The sequence below is a fragment of the Sinohyriopsis cumingii genome, unplaced genomic scaffold (genome assembly GCF_028554795.1).
Source record: "Sinohyriopsis cumingii isolate HCF-2022 unplaced genomic scaffold, ASM2855479v2 utg001759l, whole genome shotgun sequence".
Lineage (NCBI taxonomy): Eukaryota > Metazoa > Mollusca > Bivalvia > Unionida > Unionidae > Sinohyriopsis > Sinohyriopsis cumingii.
This window is the reverse complement of record NW_028316045.1, coordinates 313,995-337,176: the sequence shown is the minus strand read 5'-3', so window position 1 is coordinate 337,176 and position 23,182 is coordinate 313,995. Positions and strand designations below refer to the sequence as shown.

Genomic DNA, 23,182 nt, shown 5'->3' with positions numbered 1-23,182 from the left:
TTTTTTGTTGTTTTTAAATGGCGGGTGCAGTCTTCGTATATCTTAACCATTAGAGCGAATTCGGAATCTGATATTGTTTCGTCGTTTAGGCTTGATGATATCAGCGAAGATAATTTTGAGTATGCGATTGTTGCTGTGTTTAGTTGTATGACATAATCGTGCAATTTTGTGCTCGTGCATGAAGATATTGTTTTGCGATTATATTAAAAACACCTGCAATTGTTGCTGATGATGAAACGCATAGTGTTACTGCGATTGCAGTTGTTAATGGCGTTAGCGCTAATAATAGTACTCCAGTGGATGCAACTAACGCGGATACTGAGTATACTATAGCAACCAACACGATTACACGCCGCTTGTATTTTTTTACTCTCAGCGTATACTCGTTGATGGTATTTTTTTTAACTCTGATTGCCATTCGCGCACTTGATCGTATCTATATTGCTGCGCATCTAAAGTTGTTGTTGATGCTGTCATTGACTTTGTCATTTATTATTTTACGCAGTAACCAATTGAGGTGTTTCAGCTACAAATTCCAAACACCACCAGTAAGATGTTGCGGTTAATATCTTTTCAGCTGCTTCCAGTATAAATGTTTCTTCGGTTCCGCTATTTAATATGATAGTCACAACCCCGGAAAACTTGTAGGTGGAATGTTGCCAGGGATACGTTGTAAATATCTCAAATTTTTCAGCACTGATCACAGACAGTCTATACACACCAGTGACTGTTGCGGTATATTTGATAGTATTATTTTGTTTTGACCATGTTGCGAATCCAGATGATACCGTGTATACGATATTGGTAATATGCGTTGGAGTAACTCCAGGTGGGATTTTAACCAGACTGGTTTTGTTAACGATCTAAGGAATTCCACTTACGACATCTTCTTGTGTTTTCTTGATTGTGTCAATGTTAGTTTTGATATCAGAAAGTTTTATGTCAACAGTGTGCGGAGTGCCAAAGAATTCCTCTGCGGTTTCATTCATTTTTCTAAAGTTTCTACGGAGATTTGTAAACGCGTTTATGTGAACGTCATACTCGGCCCGCAACGTGGATAATTTACCGTCAATGGCGCTGTGGTTAACGTCAACATATTTTTTCGTCGCGGCATCTTCGGTGGATGTTGGATCTCTTAAAACCACTATTTTGTTTCCGTTCATGTTGCGTTCACCTGTCATTGTATCGCCCGTAATTTTTAAACGAGTAGCAAATATGGTTCCGACGGTTATAAATAGCGCGTAAACATACTTTTTTGTCGCGGCATCTTCGGCGGATGTTGGATCTCTTAAAACTACTATTTTGTTTCCGTTCATGCTGAGTTCACCTGTCATTGTATCGCCGGTCTTTTTTACGCGTTCCCGTGCAGCTTTCTGCGTATCATCTCTTAACGCCGCGATTGATATCAGCGAATCTTGGATTTTTCCCCTGTCAGTGAACACAGGGATGTTACCCGGAGTAGCTCCAATAACCCTACGAATTATTTCATGCCATTTGATATCGCTGGTTTTTAGCTTGCCATGTCGGTCCTGAAAAATAACAACCTAATCTGGGTCTATCCCGGATAACGTTAAAAGAATGTCGATTTCATCTTTAGTCGCATATTTTGATAAATCCACGTCGTTGTGTGTTTTTATTTTTTGTTGATATCATCACGAGATCTCCCGTAAATATCAACCATTATTCTTTAGGGATTGTTTAAATCGAGCCGCGGTATACTCGTGCACGATTTTGTGAGGCTGTTTGGTTGATTTTGATATCGCGTCAAATACATTAATTACTTCACGGCCACATATCGGAGGATCAGTTAGTATTTGTGTTGGTAGCGTTGAGTACCAAACTGGAATGGGAGTTGGAGTGCTTTGCACTCTATGTACGTATTTGAGAAATTCAACTGGCGGTGCTAACCCATACGAATCGAAATAGATAATTCCACGTGGATGTATCACGTAAGCATCCCAGTGAGTTCCAGGGCGTTCGCTGGTATCGAGATTAATAATTCCAGTTTCTGGATTATTCGGTTGTTGTGGTAGTTGGTCTCGCATGAAGACGCCTTTGAAATTTTTTATATTTAATTGTTTAGCAACATCGAGTAAATCAAAATTTGACATCGGTGTTAAAACACTCTGTGTTTTCAATAACGGCGTTTGGGAAACCATGAGGGGTGAGTTCCTGGAAGTCTTAGACCCTGTCCTTTTTTTGTATCCAGATCCGCGGGATCCACCAGTTGCTTTCTTTAATGCCATTCCAGCAGCGGTTCCAACAGCTCCTAACGCGGCTGCTTTTGCGACAGCTGGGGCATCAGCAGCTATCAGTGCTGGTATTGCTGCGAGAAGAGGAAATATACCACCGGTTTTAACCATTTCCTTGATGGCTTTTGGAGCGAAATCAGGTTGAGTTCCAGTTTTCGCTTGCTTCGCTTTATTGAAATGTTTTAGTTGGGTTTTAGTCAGCGATAACTTGTTTGGGCCACCATTAGCAATTTGATCTTGTTTTAGTGTTATCGTTGCGCTACATACACTCGCGTTTATTGATTGTAATTTTTTTCGCCTGACTAGGAGTCAGAGTGACATTAACGTGACTATATGACATTTGTATAATAAACGCGATTGATCTAATTGTCTACATGTTTTCCACTGGTGCATCAACGACTCTCATTCGACCACCAACACCCTCAAGTAACATTGCCTTATCGCTGAGTATAACAGCAATTGCTCTGTACTCAGCTAAAACCCCTTTATTCACATTAGCTCGAAAGTGCACATCAACGACAGACTGTTTAGTTAAATCAAGATGCTCTAGGGAAAAGTAATAGATTGATAATGTGCCATAAAATCCAATTGTGATATTTGCAAACCATTATCGATATTTATATCATGCGCGAGATATTTCGTCAAACGTTGATATACACTTGCAACATGATAATTATCAAAATTTAATTGTATATTTTCAAATGGTTCTTGATGCCCGTTTATTTTTAAAGAAACGTCAGTAACGCCGAGTTTGTCAAATATCATATGACTCCGTGTTTGTGAGTTTATTCGTGTAACATCTTGAAGAGCAATGAAAATATGTCGCGGTGCAGAAACTCCCTGCTGTGATGCTACATGCCAAGTAAATACACCATTATTATCACTTTGAATGCTATTTGTGGTTACTGTAAGCCATGATAACAGCAATTTACCACCTTGATCCATAAAGGAAAGCAGTCGCTGTTCTTCAGTGATTGCTGGAGTCATTACTGGCATCCACAATAAAAGTTTTGTCAGCTTTACTTTACCAGCGTCGCATATAGGTCGCCATAAAGCATCATTGTCATCACCTTTTCTAAAAAGCACAATCGTATATTTTGCTCCGAAAATTACCTTTCTGACATCTCTGCAAAATCCAAAGATATGCGATAGTGGAATCACACATGAAAAATTTCTACGACCAGCGCTTAACATTTGTCTGCGTGTAGCGGAACCTAAATTAAATTCCGGATTCGCATTAATAATCATGTCTTCCACGTCAATATTAGCAGGATTAGGTGCGGCGCGGTATTTTGGTCGTCTAATAATGTATTGATCACTGTTAGGTAAATTAGAAGTGTCCTTGGCAAACATCATTGACGGGCCAGTTGCTCTTGTATAATCATCAGAGTATCTTGCTAAACCTATTATTGTTGTAGCAAAGTCAACATTGTTCTCGATTGACTCATTTTTTTGCGTCAATGAGATACGCAGCACTTTCAAACAAGGCCATAATTCCGTTATTGACAAAACCGATTTTAACCGCATCCCCGTATACTGTATCATCTGTTTTTATAATTTCATCTGCTACTTCAATAAACGCTTCAGCGGGCAAGAAATATCTACTTGTATCTTGAACCTGTAATTCAATTCGTCCTCGTTGATTTGGTTCTCGTGCGTCATAGGAATAGTACTGAAAATCACGCACTGATTCATTTTTAAGAACCGGTTCGTCTATGTCAAATGCCGTGTCAGATTGATGTTTAAACATTTTATTATAATTTGTTATCGTCTAAAACGAAGACCGCTTCCCGCCGCCAGACTTGTATTTATTCCTTGATTTATCAGCGCCGATAGTCTTTGATTTGCGGCTTGATTTATTACCTTGCTAACATCGGTGGGCATCACTTCGGTGCTCGGTAATTTCTCCGGTGGTGGTGGTCTGCGTATTAATCGTGCTAGTCTGTCCTTGATTGCCAAGAATGCTTTACTGGCAGCGCTACCAACAGCACCAGTAGCTTTATCACGAACAACGTCAAAAGCTTTCATTGATAATTGTTTTGCGATCGGTATTGCTTTAGGAGCCATCCTCGCAAATAATCCCCAAACAACATCACCGAGTCTATTTCCATAAAACATTCTGTATACAGGCAATCGTGAATTTACAACCCTGACCATGACTGGTCTACGATGAGAATTGTGTAGGATCATTTTATAAGTTATTCATTTATCTAATAAATAGTCACTGTGGTAGTCATCAACGAGCTCACCAATAAGTTCTCGGTATATACTAGCATCCATGATACCACCTTGAAATAATCGCTGACAGATATCAGCTGCTTCATTAATTATTTACGGTGAATTATTTCCAGCTCGCTTTCCTCCTATGAGAACTTCTAACCGTTGCACGTCATTGACGATATTGTTAGGACAGGGGATAAGACCACTTCCCAAACCACTGCCAGTTGCTCCTTCTTCTGTTGTCTCCGTGCTTTTCTTAAATAGTCTTAAGGGCGATCTTTCTCCTTTTGCTTTTTTAAGTAGCTCCTCAGACCTTTTAAGTTCCGACATCAACATTTGCTGCGGTGAAGAAGACTGTTGTTGTTCTATCTGTTGCAGAGGTGGAGGAAGTTGATATGAAGGTTCCTGCTGGGAGGGTTGTTGTTGTTCTAGTTGTTTCAGTGTTTCTTTATAAAATCTCTTTACTTCTTCATCAAGACTTCTGTATTCTAAATCATCATCTCTGGCTTGTTTTTTGTTTTTATGTATGCGATATATCCATTTAATAAGATTATCATCAGTTACTTTTTCAGAACCGGGTTTTAAGATACTAGATTTATTAAATATACTAATTAATATTTTTTCGGGTAATTTTTCTTTTTTAGTATTTCTAATATCTTCGACAAAATCCTCCCTAAATTTTGAATCAGCCCAATATTTTCCTTTATTGGTTTAGACGCAAGTTCTTTTTTCACGTCGGCAACTTCAGTACGAATTTGTCCAATACCTTCACGTATTTCTTTGCCGACGGGCGGAGGTTGAGCTGCAGCTATATCAGTTGGAAGATCTCGTAAAATCTTTTTTGTTTTTTAGTTCTCGCTGCTATTTTTTCAGTCTGCTCAGCGGTCTGTTTTAATATTGGAAGAATACCTTTTTCTTTTTCTTCGTCCTTGATATCTCCCAATAAAGCTCTTTCAGTGACCACCGCAGCTTTTTCAGTGGTTGGTGTAACGGGTTTAAATAATTGTTCTATGCCTGTAACATATTCAACTTGTGCTTGTTGCCGCGCTTGTAATTGTTGTCTCACATAATCTCTCACGGGAAGAAATTTTTTTATTGCTTCTAGTCGCTCTCGAGCTACTCTAGCGGAATGTGCTTCTCCGATATTTGCCATTATTTATATAATGATGATTTAATTCATAGCAGCAGGGAGGGCGCGCCTCCAAATTGTCACCGAATAATCGCGTATGTTTCCTTCGATGCAACAAAGAATAAAAAATCATATCGGCGATAACAGGTAAGCCAATTTGTCATCGACGGAGTTGTCTTACGCTGGATATCGCATTTTTTTACGATTTTTGTGATCTCGTAGGAAGGCCTAATTTGCGAAAATACGGGTGAACCAATTAGAGGTTGTTCGCCCTCTCTGCTCTCTCTCTCTCTCTCTCTGGCACGTGCAGATTTAATGTTGAAAATAGGAACGAATGTTTGTGTTAACCATATTTTGTATTTCACGGAGACTGTGTTTTTCAAGTCACTTTGGCTTAATACATCGATCAAGCATACAACAATATTTCTGATGTAATCTGTATAGTGTTTTATATCAACTTCAACACAAAGAAAAACGATATACTAAAGACAACAACAACAACAACGTATATATGTTAACTAAATTGAAGCCTCCCAAATAGCTATACAGTTTCGTAATTCCAGACGTGAAGTACAGAGTTCTATGAGAGCACATGTATGCACAGAGTTAGTGAATGGGGATACATTTCTAATACCTTTTTACAAACATTTTATCCCGTTTTGTTGTTTTGGCGCCATGATTGAACAAGAATATACTTTAATGGTACAACACAACACTCTCTTGGTTCACCTTCCAGATCACTTAGTTTATACATTTGCTAATTCAAGGTACCTCGCAAAGGTGTTTACAACAGATCTATGGATACAAACACAATTCATAACATGCTAATTAAAGTCATCAAATTACCAATTGAAGCAATTATCTACATTTAAAAGTAAATTGAATGCATTCAACAGTTTATGATTATGATTGCTTGCACGTGCATTAGTAGGTCTTAATAGCGCGATAATGAAAAACATATTGTTGCAATTAAATGTTTCATTTTAGGACTGATCATCTTGATGATAAATATTTGACCTCTACATAAAATAATTATATTTCGATATATTTACTGAAGTTCTGTGAATTCCAAATTCGGTTCGTGATATTTCGATGTCAAATGATGAAATAGGGGCAGATATATAGAGGATACAGTGGCGTCGCTAGAAGATTGCGGGGGGTGCGGACCGCACCGGGTGACACCATTCCAGAGGGGTGACACCAAAATGAAAAACTGCAAATTTTACAGAGCACACACTGCTCGGTCTAGTCGGATTTCATAAGCGGATAACCGATGATAGTTAAATACATGACTAGCAGGCACAGCAGTGGCGTCGCTAGGGGGATGCGGGGGGTGCGGACTGTACCGGGTGACACCATCAGAGGGGGTGACACCAAAATGACATTACTAAGGATTCTGTATGGTCTGTTACGGAAGGAGGACCATGGGGGTGACACCATGAGCTACCGCACTGGGTGACACCAACCCGAGTGACGCCACTGAGAGGATATTTGCTTGAAACGAGTGAATGACAGATATATTTCATCGAGTGGATGAAATGTATCCGTTATTCACTTGTTTCAAGCAAATATTATTTTTATTTTATGCTCACACATTTTGGATACCTAAAGTTTGTGACACAGTGAATTAGCAGATTTCTTACGGTAATGTCAGCTGCTTACCGTACATATTCTGCTGTGCTATGTGCACCTGCGCACAAAATTAGTTCCACATCAGATTTATAAAAATTAACTGATATTTCCAGAATAACAAACTACAAGTTTCAAGGATAACAGACAGGGATTATTAATAAGAAAACAACCACAAGTAATTCATCAATGTATAATTGTTTTATTAGTAGCGCGCAAGAAAATATTAAAAAAGTTAAACCAAAGTGAAATTGACGAGACGCCATTTTTTTAACATTCTAATCGGTGATAACGGTGAGTGAATGAAGCTGAATTTGGCTAAAATAACAAAATACAGGATCATGTGAGAAACTTTAAAACATATATACAGGATCTAGTGGATATTTCAAGTGTATTTTATTCACTGTCGATGTCACTGGAAATAATACGTTTCCATCTCCTTGGCTGTGAAGACACACTCCCGCTGCTCTTCGCATTTTTACCACTGACTTACTGTGTAGTCTGTGAAAGAGACTTACTGTGTAGTCTGTGAAAGAGACTGAGTTTCGCTTCTTTGCTGAATGTGTATATGGATGTCGCCGTGAATAATTGCATTTGTAAGAATACAAGGGAATTCATGTCCAGGAAATGATTGACATTCTTTTGTAAAGGAGCTGACGGTCGCTGGTGCTATTGGTGGGGCCGTTTCACGTGCTACCTGGTCGTTCCGTACCCAAGTCGTTTCGTACCCAGTGGAAATTGGTCGTTTCGTACCCAAGGTGCTTGTCGTTTCGCACCAATTAATTCACAAGTGTACAAGTATTTTCATATTTACAGCTCCCTTTTCCTAACTTAAACAAAACATATCTGGGCAAAAATTTTACCAAACACAGATAATTACGGTAATTGTATTGTTTTCACTGTATAAGAGCATCTATGTACAAAACGGAATTTAAAAAATATTCACATTGCCAGTAAGAAGAAGAAAAAAAAAAACGCTGGCAGGTTTAAATAATTGAATAAGTCCATTATTTTTGTATAGTTCCAATTAACAATTACTTGTCATATTTCTTGGTATTATTTAGTAATGACTAACGTGTCCGATAAATTACAAATGGTTATCCCCTCAAAACAACTTTACATTTTGCGATCTTTTGATAATGGGCTGAATGCAGCAACAATAGTGTCGTTTGTGTAAGCTTCTCTTCTCCAAGACCCAATACTGGTGTTAATTTCAATTTTTGTCGCCTGCTTTTAAAGGTGTTGAACGTGGTATATTATATGAGCAACCTAGCCATTTTTGGGGGAGGGGGAGACAGCCGATCGCTTTGGCATACTTGTGCACATTTTTTCTCACTTTTATTATCCTCCACATAAATATATGAGAGAGAGAGAGAGAGAGAGAGAGAGAGAGAGAGAGAGATTTAATTTGGCACTGCATTTTACATATATTTACTTTGTTGTTTTAAAACAGATTTAAATATTTTAATAATCGAAGATATGTATGCATGATTTGGGTACGAAACGACTCATTTGGGTACGAAATGACCAGCACCATGGGTACGAAACGACCATTGTTTTGGGTACGAAACGACTCATTTGGGTACGAATCGACTTGGGTACGAAACGACTTGGGTACGGAACGACCATGAGCCGTTTCACGTATGGCATGCTGTAGGACATATGATAATGCAGGTACGTTAGACAAAATGTTTGAAATATTTCTGCTTTGGGCGGGGTTTAAGTTACTGTAGTTATTTAATGAGGTGATGCTTTTGTGTCTTGATATTTGAACTATTTGATTCGCTGGAATTCATCATTGAGCTTCAGGATGAGGTGTTTCCGAACACTACAAATAGAAAGTGTAAATTGTAAATAATATAAATACATGTACGCGGTATGTACATGCAGGTGTTCATAGCTGACAGTAGTTTTACATTTTTCTTTACGTACACAGTTTCACCTAAGTACTTGCTATGATACAGGTAAATTGCATTATAACTGTATTTCTTTAACTTGTTACAACGGTCTTCATATTATGCTAAGGTGCAGATGAGAATTTCAGATTAGCAAAGGTTATATATGATATTTTGAATTGAAATGTGATGACATTTGCAGATGATAAATAAGTATTTAGAATTTACCTGTAAGGAGTTATACGCTTGTCAGTAGGATAGAGACCTGTATCAGTCATTTTCTTTATGATCCCATATAACTTGTTGATCCCCATTGGTGTCTGTTTGTACCAGCACTGTCCAGGTTTGGGGTGTGCCACATTTATTGAGAGAAAAAAAGGACTCTCAGGGCCAGTCATATCTACAGGACGCTTGTTTCTATAAAGGGGACGTCCATTAATTATGTCAACAATTTTTAGGCAATTCCCACCCCCTTGTCAACAACTGTCAAACTTTCAGTGACCCCCCCCCCCAATAAAATTTTACTCCCCCCCCCCCCCAACAAACTAACAGTATTTTATACGGCTTGCTTTTATGCTAAAAATAGAATTATGGAAATTAAAAGGTCTACAAAAAATTTTAATACATTTTTTTTTACTTGTTTAACAGATTTCAAATTGACTATAACACTTTGAATTCATAAAAAAATCGAGAGTTTATATTCTAGCTTCTATCATCTTCCCATGGGGAAGCCAAATGTTCCTCAATTGTTATAATGGGCATAGTGGCTGATTCATTAATTTTCGTATATAGGCTACAGCAATTTTACAGCACATGCAAATGGGGGGTGGGGGGTGGCATTTGCCTGAAATGAACAAGAGTCTGTTATCAAAGTGTACAATATTTGTAAGGCATTAAGGTTACTGCATCTGGTTGAAGAAGTTGTATGCTTGTGCAGGCTACATAATTTATTTTATGTATTATGTTAAAGATGACTGTATAATAGTCAAGCTCTCAAGTTTCCTAGGCTCAGTTATCCATCCTTGGAGGGATAGCTCATGGACTTCAGTATATATAGCATCTATACATATAACATAGATGCTATTTAATAGAAGTCCATGGATAGCTATACCATTTAGATGTCTATGGCTCAGTGCAGTCTTTGAATTTAGTAACAGCTTTCCTTAAAAATCTGTCTACAGTCTACAATCTACACTGAATAAAAATAAAATATGATGATGCAAGACTATGACGTCCTTGGCAAGAGCTCAGCCGGTTTAGGATTAAACTGGTGGGCTGTTGACGGGCGAGCGAGTGTGTGCCATACCAACGCACCGACTAATTTCCTATTTTTTGATTTATTAAATTTATTGTAAAAAAAAACATTGTTGACGTCAATTTATCTTGAACTCCCCCTCCCCCATGTCAACAATTGTCAAACTTCTTCAAACCCCCTCCCCCCTATTTTGTTGACATAATTAATGGACGACCCCAAAGTTTGTAAAGACCTACAGGGTCTTTCTGATGGTGTCAAGTATGGCATATGCTCTTGGTTTTGCAAGTCATTAGATTTTATTCACTTGTACACATGTACAATCATTTGTCTTAATGACAAATTAAAAACTTGATTAATTCAAGGGCGATGTATTATTTTCTTTTCAGATCTCTTCAACTCGTTCAGGTTTTACAAGGATAATGAACTGAAACCTATGCTTGCTAACTTGAGTTTTTTTGGGTTACTTTGGTATTTGATTTGAAGTATACCAGGAACTCAATAACCAGCATAGTGTTTATTGTGCAGCACTGGCAATGAGTTTTGACACTTCTTGTTACATCAGAGTGGCGGAAGAAAATAAAAGGTTACTTTTGTTTTCTAGCAGGTAAAACTTTCCAAACTGGCTTACTTTATACACTAAGCAAATTTCCAGAAATGTATGACATTCATTATTTTTACATCATGCACTTATTCATGGTAATTCTATGTTTTTATTATTCTGACATTATTCAAAGTATTGGCAAGGATCCATAACATTCATTACCTTATATTTCTTTCATTCACTCCGGTTTTTGTTTTTGTCTGTCTTTCAGTATTATACACAATATACTCCTGGTTGCTGTCATCTACTTGCAGGGAGATGTCACCCCACTGCAGGTTGTGCTTTACCTTTCTTGTCCGCATTCCAAAGTGCATGGTACAGATGAGCCACACTGAATGTAAAGGAACAGTCAGATTGTCAGCACCCAGAGTCTTAGCCTCATGCATCTTTTGTAGGTCCTGGTCAGAAATTGGGTCAGCTGCCCTCAGTTTGTTGCCTTTTCCCAACTGTTTTAGATCCTTCAGTTTCATTTTTAGAACAGATCTACTCCTGTCAAATTGAATGTCATTTATTATGGAAACACCATACGACTTTGTGCATAGATAGAGATCAATTGATGATATCATACCTCTAAGTGATGATGGTTCAAATTCATCACCTCCTTTTTTCCTGACAGATAAGATGAAATGAGAAATTTGTTGGATTAGATCTGATGGTGGGATAAACTCTGGGAATCTTTGTTCCCCCTCACTCTGAAGAAAAGCCATGAACAATTTCAAGTCACCTTAAATTTTTTTCTTGGTGTTGATATTTGCATGTTTATCCAAGAAAACATCCACATCTTCAGAAGTCACTTTCTTAAATCCGTCTCATTGAAAGAAATTTTGTGGCTGTATCATTTGAAAATCTATTTCTTGAAGATTTTCATCATCACTTGTCACATCTGACAGTAATATTTCTACTGCAGTTTCACCAGTACTCAGTTTTTCCATTTTAATATTGGTTGCAGATGCCACAGAGATGACAATGACATGTACATAAGGAAAAAGTAGTTCATTGACAGAAAATCAAAGGGAAGTAAGTATGTTCTGGCCCAAAAAAGTAGTTCCTGTAGTGAAAAATATTATTTTTTCACTACAGGGAAATATCAATATTATTTTAATTAGAAAATTAATTCACTGCTTAGCATAAAATAAAGCTCAATTACTAATCATAAAATAAATGTTACTTATCAAGGACGTTTTTTCAATATCTTCACGTGTGTAAAACCTTTTAACTTTATAAATTTGTCGTATAATTAGGCAATTTCACTACAACTCTACAACGAATTCATGCGTATTTCCAATAACATTTTGATGTACTTATTTTGTACATGTCGTAGATTTATATGCCTGTATTGGACGTATGTAATATGAATATGTCGTGAATTTCCCAACATTATTGTCTCAAATGCATGAAATATTACTAAAAATACAACGGACTGTTATATGCACCAGATTTTCTTCTTATAGTTTAGCTAAATAGTTTGTATTTGATGCTTGGATCTAAAGGGATAGAATACGTTTTTGCAACGTGTAATTTGATGGCCGAGATCTATCTACAAGTATTCCACCCGGCAATGGAGGACATGGTTTTGGGGCATTTGTATCGCCAGCTTTGGAAGAAAGATACACCTCAAAATCGTGAACAAGCATCAAGCTTGTAAATGGGGACCTTCCTACAAATCATGACTGTACGTTTTTCTAGGATAAAATAGTTGCTAGTAGCAAGATTTTACCATTTTTCCCACTGAGGACGTCCTTGGGTGGAGGTGTGTCCTCGGTATGTTGGTGTGTAATCTCATGAATGTCCTCGGTTTGCTCAAATACACACACACACACGCACAGATTTACTGTTTTCACATTAGATAGGCAAGGTAAAAACCTAGGGAGGCAACATTCAGGCAAGGGCAGATTTTGAAACATGACAATCTTAATTTGTTAAATGAATGTTAAAATCAATTAAAACTTGTGATTTATTTAAAGGCGCAAAAGTCTTTAAAGGGTACAGTTTTATGGCTTTATTTCGGATGGGGGACGGGGTTCTGCATATGGTAACTCTGACCGTAACGTTGGCAATGTAAATTAAAAACAATCGGGCACCCACTTGTACACAGTCTTCTTTAATTGGAAGTATTATCAATATTTCATTCAGTATGACCAATATATAAAGGTGTGTTTGACCGGATATTTTTGTACTGATATTGTTGTTATAATCGTCATCTTCTTTGTCCTTTAGTAAAAAGCATGCAGGTGCCTTAGTATATAGTACCGCTTTATTATCTACCTCCCATATAAGAGAGTAGATTACGCAAACGTTTTTCTTAGATGTACGAAATGTCTCTGTGAAACACACTTACGAGGTAGCATAAGATTTTCTTGCGTTTAAAACTTGCGAAAAGTGTATTCGTAGACTTACGTTGAGTCTTAAAAATGGGACTGTGTCTGCCGACAGTTTTGATATATTACAATGACATTGTCCAGAACTCCTCTGAATAAACTCACAGTAGGTCCAAAATAATATTTCAGTCAAATGAACACTTTATATTTCCAGTGGATAATCCTAAAACGTAAACTTCTCTCAAATTATCTAAACACAACATTCAGTCCGATATTTAACACAACAACACATGAAATAAGAACCCAAAATAGGAGTAAATTAAGTTGCTCAGCTCCCTTCTTATATATAAGCATGCGGCACTAAAACTCATTTTCACCTACTCACATTGTGAAATCTAGCAAAAAAAAAAAAAACAAAAAAAAAAAACAAAATACACATCGAACAAGAACCCAATTGACCCACCCATTCAATGCAAATAGCTAATTCTTTAAAAAATCCACCTGATAGACATATTTATCTAATAAACAAGTTTATTATTAATATTATTATTAATGATCTTAAACACATACCTTATACTTAAACACCTTTTATCGTTTATCGATCCTACGCAATCTACAGACACTCTTAATATCTTAATATATATATATATATATATATATATATATATATATATATATATATATATATATATATACAAAATCTAGTTAAGTACTATCTTCAGTAGTTAGTTTAAAGGCGGTATCTACGCCAAACCCCTATTTTGTATTACGACGACAGCATGACTAACCTCCCGACCCCACCTTGTTTATCTAAGAAAAATACGAAAATAACTTTATTGGGCCACAGCGTCGATTTCATTACTGATTACCTGTCAAGGACCTACCACTGAATCATTCATCGTCGTCATACAAAATAGGGATTTGGCGTAGATACACCCCTTCAAGATAACTAGTATGGGTTTTTGTTTGAAATCGCTAGCGAATGATATTTATATTTCACGCAAAATTACTATACATATCATTGTCATAAAATTCAAATCTGCTATTAATAACTGGCTGGGATTTATTTAAAAAAATCAACAATTACATATTTCATAAATACACGCTCTGAAGATGGTCTTGTATAACGTTTAGATCATTTGCGAGTGTCTGATTTCACGATTTTTTTTTTACACAGCCACCTGTTGAGATCTTTTTAGTCTAAGCTTTCGCTATTATAGAACTCTCGTCGTCATGACGAAACAGGTACAGATTAACTTTACCACTAATGAGAGAACCAAATTCTAGCATTTTGATAAAATTTACCTGTGAGACTATTAATTTATCGACATAACAATTTTTCAGTTCATTATCCACTGTGAGCTTTGTGTATTTGTCTTGTGATATTGGATTGTAAAGATTATCAACAGAATCAGAAAGTGAGTCTGTAACCCAGGTTACTAAAATAATCTCAGTTTTCTTGTGAACGAGAGACAACTTTATCTTATTTCTGTTTTTAAAATACGTGCTGTACTTTTCATTGTCAAGCATAATCGTCATACGCTTACCTCGGAAAACAATTATTTTCATATTTAACATGGTATCTTCCACTGTAATATCTTGCATTGTTTTTTATATTTCACACAAAACTTTACTATCCTTATTTTTTTAAAAATTAACCCACAATTTTACGATCCTTAATTTTTGAAATTCGCACAAAATTTGTACAGTCCTCATTTTTGAATGAAATTGTTTGCGATTTTACATAAAATTTAATGATTATCGTTTTTTATGTCGCAACCCTGTTCGTTATCATATCTACGAGTAAATTGTCTTTGACTCGCAGTTCCATTATAAACCTTTCACCACGCAGATAAGCTCGAAGTTGGTTAAGAATTTTATTAACAGTCGCTTTTGTTTTTTACAAGACCTATTTTTGTTCTCGCATTTTGGCCCGATCTTCGACCCTTGTTCAGGTGGCATCCTTGCTCCACATGATTGGAATTGCAATATTTTGCAATATTCAGTCAATAACATTTTTATTATATGCATAAAACAAGCATATTAATCCGCACGGCGTTCAATTAATGAATGATACCTTAACACATTGCAGAAAAATACACTATTTAAGTGCTATGGAGGCGAACACATATATATGGGGTGATTCTAATTAAACGCTGCCCAAAACTAAGTTATCTGAGTTAAACATAGTCAACGAAACGCAACGAAATAGTAACATTAACAATAACAATTTGGTCTACTGTTACAGTATCGTTGAAGATTGTCTCAGTCGGTTATCGCTGTGGTGGGTACATTTGAATGTACAGTGTACATGATGTTTGTTGCCAGGGGATAATAATTCACTGTCTACGTGAAAAGGAATGTTTTTGACTGAGACATTTTATCATTGTATCAAATGTCAGTCTAACTTTCGCTCTCTCTCTCTCTCTGAAACAGAAGATGCTAGCGATCAAAAGCCGTCCAATTTCAATATTTGTATAAATCATTTTTAATTTCTAGTTGTTTACATGTAATTTAAATCTTTAGATGTATTCAAATTTTATCTATTTAATTTAATCTACTTAATTTCATTTAATCTATTTAGTTTTGCATGATAAATTGTTTTGTTTCTTTGAGTGATATATTTACCGATATCCCAACACTGATGACATTTAGAAAACGTTATTGTCGACTTCCCGTGGCCATCAATAGTATGAAGTGGTAAGCATTCTACTTTTCTTCTCCGTTTTTAGTTACAAGCAGCCAGAAGTAATTCATCGAACCCTATACAGAGGCTCTAAAACCGTTTTTTTTATATAACTGTCTTGAATGCAGATGGGGTTTGGCCGGTTGCAATTCCATTAAACATGTGGGACTATCGATAAAGTATATAATAAGAAAATGTATCGTACTAAATCCCTTTCTGATGAACCCTAGTATGCATTCGCACCCAAAAAGGTCCAAGAACCATTCTGAAATATCCACCTGTATGCAGGGTTGAATTAGCCCTTAGGTTAATAAGGCTATATAGCCTTAGTCCATCCAGCTGAATAGGTCCTTCTTAATGGCCTCTGTTCCATATGGAAGTTACCCAGTACCCTACGCTTTAGGCCCCTCATACCCTTAAGTCAACCATGCCAATATTGTTTTATGTATGTAGAATAAGCAAAGAGACATAAATGCATCAAATTACCGCTAGCTTTTTCCTATCGTGTGAACTGGTATGAAAACTACACAAATTAAACAATCAAGTAAACCATGAAAATATAAATAAGCCTACCTTCTAAAATAACCCTTATGTTAGCACTAAATGTTTCTAAAATACCCTCTTGAGAAAAGAGAAAAATACAATAAAAAGTATACAGTCACACGTTCCTTTAAAATTACCTGTATTAAGCAATCACATACCTTAACAACCATTTTCATGAGATTCTTTACACCAAGGCGGCCACATTTTACTAATACCCAGAGAAGTCTTCATAAGATAGATTTGAACTATATTGAATGATATAATAAGAGTAAAAATGATTGCATTTTTCATGTAGAAAATTTTGAAGTCCGAAACCTTGCTTGGATTAGGCCGATGTTCCTTGTTTAGAAAGTAAGTTTTGAAACATGAATTTGTTTTTCCCATTACATGCAAAATGTGTTCTCGTACGTTTCCATATTGTTATGTCACACTATATGGAGGTATTTTGGTGATGATAATGGTGGTGGTGTTGGAGTCTTAAACTGATATATCACAGAGAAAGAGGTAATCCACCTTATTCGCAATATTCGGTCGTGTTATTTGTATAATTCCTTTGGAAAAAAATAATGGAACTTTTTCTTCGAAATACCTGACATTGTGAGTTCATTTCGTTTCATTACGGGAAGAAAATAGAAACAATAGGCCCGAATTAAGAAATTTCATGTAATATTTTTATGTTTAACAAAAAATTTCATTGTCAGTTCATCTTTTACACATTTATTATACAAGCTTTAATCTTTTTACTTTCTTACTGTTTACCAAGAAATTACTTTTTGTGTCCTTAAACGTTCAAATTTCCATAATGCACAGCAGTTATAAATTGTTTAGAATTTCTGATTAAATTCATATATCGTTATTAGGCATCCCATTGTTAATGTTATCACTGGCGCTTCACCTTGTCACAATCATGATGTGGCTTACGCTTCACATTGTGACGATCATGCTGTGGCTTACACTTCACAGTGTGACGATCATGCTGACAAAAAACACACTAAAGCAGGAGATTTGAGTATTTTTCCGATTTTTTTTTTATCCTGTTATGTTTTATCAACCGAGACTCTGAGCTCATTACAACATACGATGACATACAAAGGGTAAATGGCCCCTAAGGCCAGTGACATAAATGGTACCCAGGGCGATGATGAGGGCCCAGAGGGGCAGAATACGAGCTCTAAGGGCCGAAGTCGGGGGAGGGTTCTTGGTAGGATGCTAGTAGTGCCCTCTCCCAATGGCTATGGGTTTTGGGTGAGCGCTGTGGGCTCCCCAAGCATGGCCAATGATTTTTCTGCAATTTAATTCCATGTAGTGTTTTTTATACTGCCATCTAAATTGCTTCTCACCAAGACCTCTGGCGCTAGGTGCAATGCCCCGTCCGACTAATTCGTCAGTACGCCACTGATATCATAAGAAACATTTTTTTTTTTTTTCTCGTGGTATGGATGAACGTAAAAGAAACGTTACCCAAACTAATCAGTTTCAATAACAGCTTTTGAATTGTCTCCCTTGGTGCCAATCGCCTAAGTGTTAGTGTAACCAGATAAATAACAACGGTTGACTACACAGAATGAAATTCTGTGAATATAATATAATTCAGAAATAGACCATCAGGTAATAGTATGTACCATTTTCTTTAATGCAATGTAAAAAGGAAGGATAGAAAGAAATACATTAAGACCAAAATAAAGAATCGTTATAATATTTTAATACCATTTTAGACTGACTCGCACTTTATTACTGTACAGGCTTTTCATAAAATGACTGTAAGATCTCACTGGGAAGTATTTTATCTAAACACAAATTAAAAACAAAATTCCAAACAAAAAGTAATTAAAGCAACCCCTGAAAAACCCACCAACCAATGATTTTTGCAGGAATTATGCTTTTATGATTTTTGTGGTAACTGAGAACTCACTATGGTTCGTATCATAATGATGCAGCAAGAGTATTGGTACATCGGCACATTCAGTGCTATTTTACATCATCACATTATCAATATTGGAGTTTATGTGGAATATTCTGTATTTTTGGTTTTGTGATAGAATAGTGGAATAGTGGACATTCTTTTGGATAAAGCTCAGAGTGCAGTAAGTTTTTCTCATATTTTAAATTTTTAACCTGGGAAATTTACTGATTTGTTGAATAATACAAAACTTGTCATTGTTGTCTTTTCTGTTACTTGGTTGAAGGCTACAGATTCGTGACAAGAATCATCACGAGACAGCTTACAACTTCTTGTATGGCTGGAAATGGATTAAATTCAGAACAAAATCAATTATTGTGACATGGGCATATCTATAAAAAAAAAAATTGTGCCTCTAAAATGGATAGCAAACATTTGTATTGATTTTGCTTTCTGAATCTTGCTAAGGATTATTCCGATTAATATCCTTTCTTAAAAAATAATAAAATGTCTGTTAACAGTATCAACGTAATGTACAGAATGTTGAACAATTATGCGAGTAACATACCATCGAACTTGAAGCGGAACACCCACCCACTTTTAGTGTTTGCTTTGCGTCTCCACTCCATACATTTACTGTGGTATATATTTGCAGTTTTCAGAGACACCAGTTACCACTCCGTCAATCCCTCTATTTCACTTTATGTGTATATTTATATTGTTATGTCAGTCTGTCTCCCTCGTGCCAGTTGCATATGAAGAATTAACTGGGTTGATTATTAATTCTGCATGTCAGTATTATCAACTTAGTCTGTGTTGATCATTTTGAGAGTGTTCTACATATTATATGTACATGCTTAATGAAGATGTTTGATAAGCAGAGGATTGTCTAATATTATAATATTATTAATATTACTAATATTATAAATTTATAACCTATACATGCCAGTGTTGGCAAACTTAAAGTTATATAGGAACGTTGTTGGTAAATTGCCATGACACAAATTGACATGGACATTGTTGAGCTGTTTGATTTTAGTGGCGTGCGCACAATTGTGCATGTACCACCTTTTTTCTGACTCCACCGCAGCCTGCTAGTTGTTCCTGATGAAGGGAATGGTGCCACCTCCCCCAGGCTTTTATGGGTTCAAGGAACCCTGATAGTTTGGCCTCAATCTGTGGGTCCATAAAGGTCCCTTACAGTTGAATGGTTGGCTGTCATTATTGGGAAGGAGAGCTCGGGAAAGGCCTGGTTGCTTCACATCGCTGGTTTCTTGTTGCATTTGCCTAGTGTTTCTTGTGGTTTTTTTTTGTTGTTGTTCTTTTTGTTTTCAAAATGTTCTAAAAAGGAGGAGGGTGTTCTATGCTGTTTGTAGAGGTTGTATGTAGAAATCATGTATGAAGAGAGATCTTCAAGGTTATTATGGTATTACTAGTCGAGGTGTTTAGGGTGTGCTTCCTACGTTGTGTTATTTATAAGGTTTTAGATATTGCCTCTTTAAGTTATTTATTTATTAATGTTTTTGGAGATTGAATGCTATTTATACTTTATTTAGCAAGAGACCGGAGTCCTAGCCTATTACACGGTTCGTTAAGGACATCTAGGACCGGAGTCCTAGCTGATTACTCAGTTCGTTAAGGACATCTAGGACATCCGATTTTGCAGTTTCCTTAGTTTTTTATAGGTGCTTTGTAAGTGAATTATTTATTAATATTTTTATAAAATTGAATGATATGTTATGGGTTTTTATGTGGGGGCTTCTAAATTTATTTAGCTAGTTACTGGGTCGTTTGTTTTTGTGGGGATAGTAAATATATTTTGTTCCTAAGTCCTGCTGAGTCTATGAATTTATTTATATTTTTATATGCTGATTGTTTATTTTTATTAGAGTCCATAAGAAACTCTGGGTATGTGTGTGGTGATCCAATCTCTTTTTGGTTTTTGATAAATATTTTCCTAGCGGGTTGATATTTTGGGCACATATTGAATACGTGGTGTAGATCTTCGGTGGTGTGGCAGTTAAACCAGTTAATGGTTGCTGGTTTGGGTCCTAGTTATTATCCAGTTTATGGTTTTCTGTTCTAAATAGGTACCCTTAGGTAGCTATATGTTCCTATCTACGTTTTTTTTTGGTTTCATGGTACTTTTTACCTTTCGTGGAGGAGTTCCAAAAATCTTGCCATGTTTGTGCGAAGCTTAGTGCTTCTGTAGAGGTCTAGTTAAGCTTGATAGAGTTTTGATCTCCAAGTTTGGTTTGTGCAACTTTGTCTGCTGTCTCGTTGCCAGAGATTCCAATGTGCGACGGTACCCACATGAGCTCGACTAATTGATGTGCTGTGGCGATATCGTCGATTAATTGGCATGCTCTGTCGATGAATTGTTCCATTGAGTGTGTATTGCGATTTTGGATCGATTTGATAACGCTTAGGGAATCGCTTATAATGACTGCTTTAGGTATTTGGTTGTATTTGATCCATTGTAGTGATTCAAGTATAGCCCAGAATTCAGTGGTGTAAATGGAGCAATAGTCAGGTAATCTGGATCCCGTTTGTATATCGAATTCAGGGATGACTATTGCTGCTGCTATTCTTGGTGGATTGTTTGTTTTTGATCATCAGTATATATGTTAACATAGTCCGGGTAGTTTTGGTTGATTTCGTTTACCAGTACAGGTTTTATTAAGTTTTCTTGTCCTTCTTTATTGCCTAATTTGGTAGCTTCAGTGTTAATCCTTGGTGGTTTTTGTAACCATGGTGATTTGTTCTGGTCTGTATTGTTTGTTACCTGTTTTTTTAGTAGAGGTATCGTTTCTCTTAGATCAAGGATTACTTTGCCACTTGGTGTGGTGGGTATGATTTTGGGTTTGAAGACAACTTTACACTTGTTTATAGCTATTTTGGTGGGATGATTGTCTGGGTGGGTGTTTAATCGAATGGAGTTTCGGAGGAGCAGTTCTTGCCTACGTAATTTTAAGGGTAGTTGTCCTGTTAGTGTTTCTAGTTCTTCTAATGATGTTGAGGGGAGTATTCCTATGCATAATAGTAAGGCTTTTCTTTGGATAATGTCAAGTTTTTGTAGTACAGGTTGCTTAGCCGAGTTATATGCTTGGCAACCGTAATCCATTTTTGATCTAATTAGAGTTTTATATATCGTGAGTAGGATTTCCTGGTTGGATCCCAGTCAGTCCCTGTGATGTTCCTGAGTAAATTGAGATCTTTGTTACAATTCTGGGTGAGTTGTTCAATGTGCTGTTTCCATGTGAGGTGGTTGTCAAAGAACATTCCTAGGAATTTTACTACTGTTACGTATTTGATTAATTGATTTTGTATATAGAAGTTTGGATACACTAGGTTGTTATTTCGTTTGGGGGTGAATATGATTGCCACAGTTTTTTCATGAGATACTTTGAAACCCCATTTGTCCACCCATCTCCCTGTGTTGTCTAGGCTCTGCTGGATTTCTTTAACTACTGTGTTATTGGCAGGATTTCCATTCCTCCATATGCCACTATCATCTGAAAATTGTGACAAGTTTATTTTTGTAGAGGCTGCATTGAGGTCAAGGTCGTTTACCATTAGGTTAAATATTAGGGAACTTATCACACTGCCTTGCGGTGTTCCATTTTCATGTGAAAATTCTTCTGAATGGGTGTTGCCTATTCTTGTGGTAATTTTCCGGCCTGTGAGGAAATCGCCAATTCAGATGAACAAGCGTCCAGTTATTCCAAATTGGTTTTATTTGGCCATTAGTCCATTGGCCCATACTAGGTCGAACGCTTTTTCTAGGTCAAGAAAAACCGCTATGAGGATGTGATTGGTTTTACTGTGTGCATTAAAAGCGAGCTTGATGTCTGTTTCCAATCTGAGAAGTTGGTCAATGGTGGACCGTTTGTTCCGAAAGCCACATTGATTTATGGAGAGTAGGTTATTGGTTTCTAGGTAGTGTTTTAACCTATTTGCGATTATTGTCTCCATTATTTTGCAAATATTGTTTGTAAGGGAGATGGGTCGGTACGAATTTATGTTGTTGGGATCTTTACCTAGCTTGGGGATTGATATTACAATGGCCTGTTTCCATTTGGTGGGTAGTTGGTCTTTATTCCATATCCTATTAAAGAGTTTGATTATGGCTATTGTTAGATTGATAGGTAGTTTTTTTTATCGATAGTGTAACAGAACTGATCTTTACCAGGGGAAGTTTCATTTTTGGATCGTAGGGTTATCTCCCCTTCATGTAATGTTATGTCACTATTTAGGTGAGATTCTTTTGTTCCTTGGTCTTGAAACATTTGAGGTTGGGTTTCTTCCATTAGTTTTTTTGTGCTCTTGCATCATTAAATTTATCTCTTTCTGTTGCGATATATGCTTACGTATAAATTGCGACAGTTAAAATTTCTATGATATTTAACATTAGGAGAAAGCATGCACCTGAATCTAAGTTTATCACACAATTTCCTTTATCTGACACAAACTGCAAATGGACCGGACCTCATATCTTCTATTTACAAATAATAATTATGTTAAACAACTTGTCGCGGGTGATGGCCTGGATGATACCAACGTTTTAACGTGGCCATAGAGAGTCGCACAGATTCATGTCTATTGATATCATTGTCATAATTTACCCTTTGATAGTTCTGTGTCTCGTTCTCGCTTTTTTCTGTTGATATTTTATAAATTCTTCTCTGTTGCTGTAATATAACATGGGAAAAAACAACGAAGCAATCATTGATGTGAAGTTTTGGTATGTGAAC

The 23,182-nt window shown here is 36.5% G+C and overlaps 1 protein-coding gene across 1 annotated transcript; it reads right to left on the bottom strand.

The window, feature by feature from the left end:
* Nucleotides 1–9,003: 9,003 nt before the first annotated feature.
* Nucleotides 9,004–11,688, bottom strand: LOC149771579 (uncharacterized protein KIAA1958-like). The gene is made up of 3 exons (XM_089948330.1): nucleotides 11,144–11,688; nucleotides 9,354–9,542; nucleotides 9,004–9,058 (listed from the first exon to the last, which is right to left on the bottom strand). Exons 1-3 carry the CDS (start codon nucleotides 11,686–11,688, stop codon nucleotides 9,004–9,006), a joined length of 789 nt encoding a protein of 262 aa, XP_089804456.1.
* Between the last annotated feature and the right edge of the window lie 11,494 nt (nucleotides 11,689–23,182).

Bases quoted from the DNA above. Each gene is read 5' to 3' on its own strand.
- LOC149771579 (XM_089948330.1), bottom strand. From the start codon at position 11,688: ATGGCTTTTCTTCAGAGTGAGGGGGAACAAAGATTCCCAGAGTTTATC. The intron at 9,543-11,143 runs GTAATGAATGTT...TCCCCTTTATAG, and splicing joins GTGAATGAAAGAAATATAAG to AAACAAGCGTCCTGTAGATA. The intron at 9,059-9,353 runs GTAAATTCTAAA...TTCTATTTGTAG, and splicing joins AAGCGTATAACTCCTTACAG to TGTTCGGAAACACCTCATCC.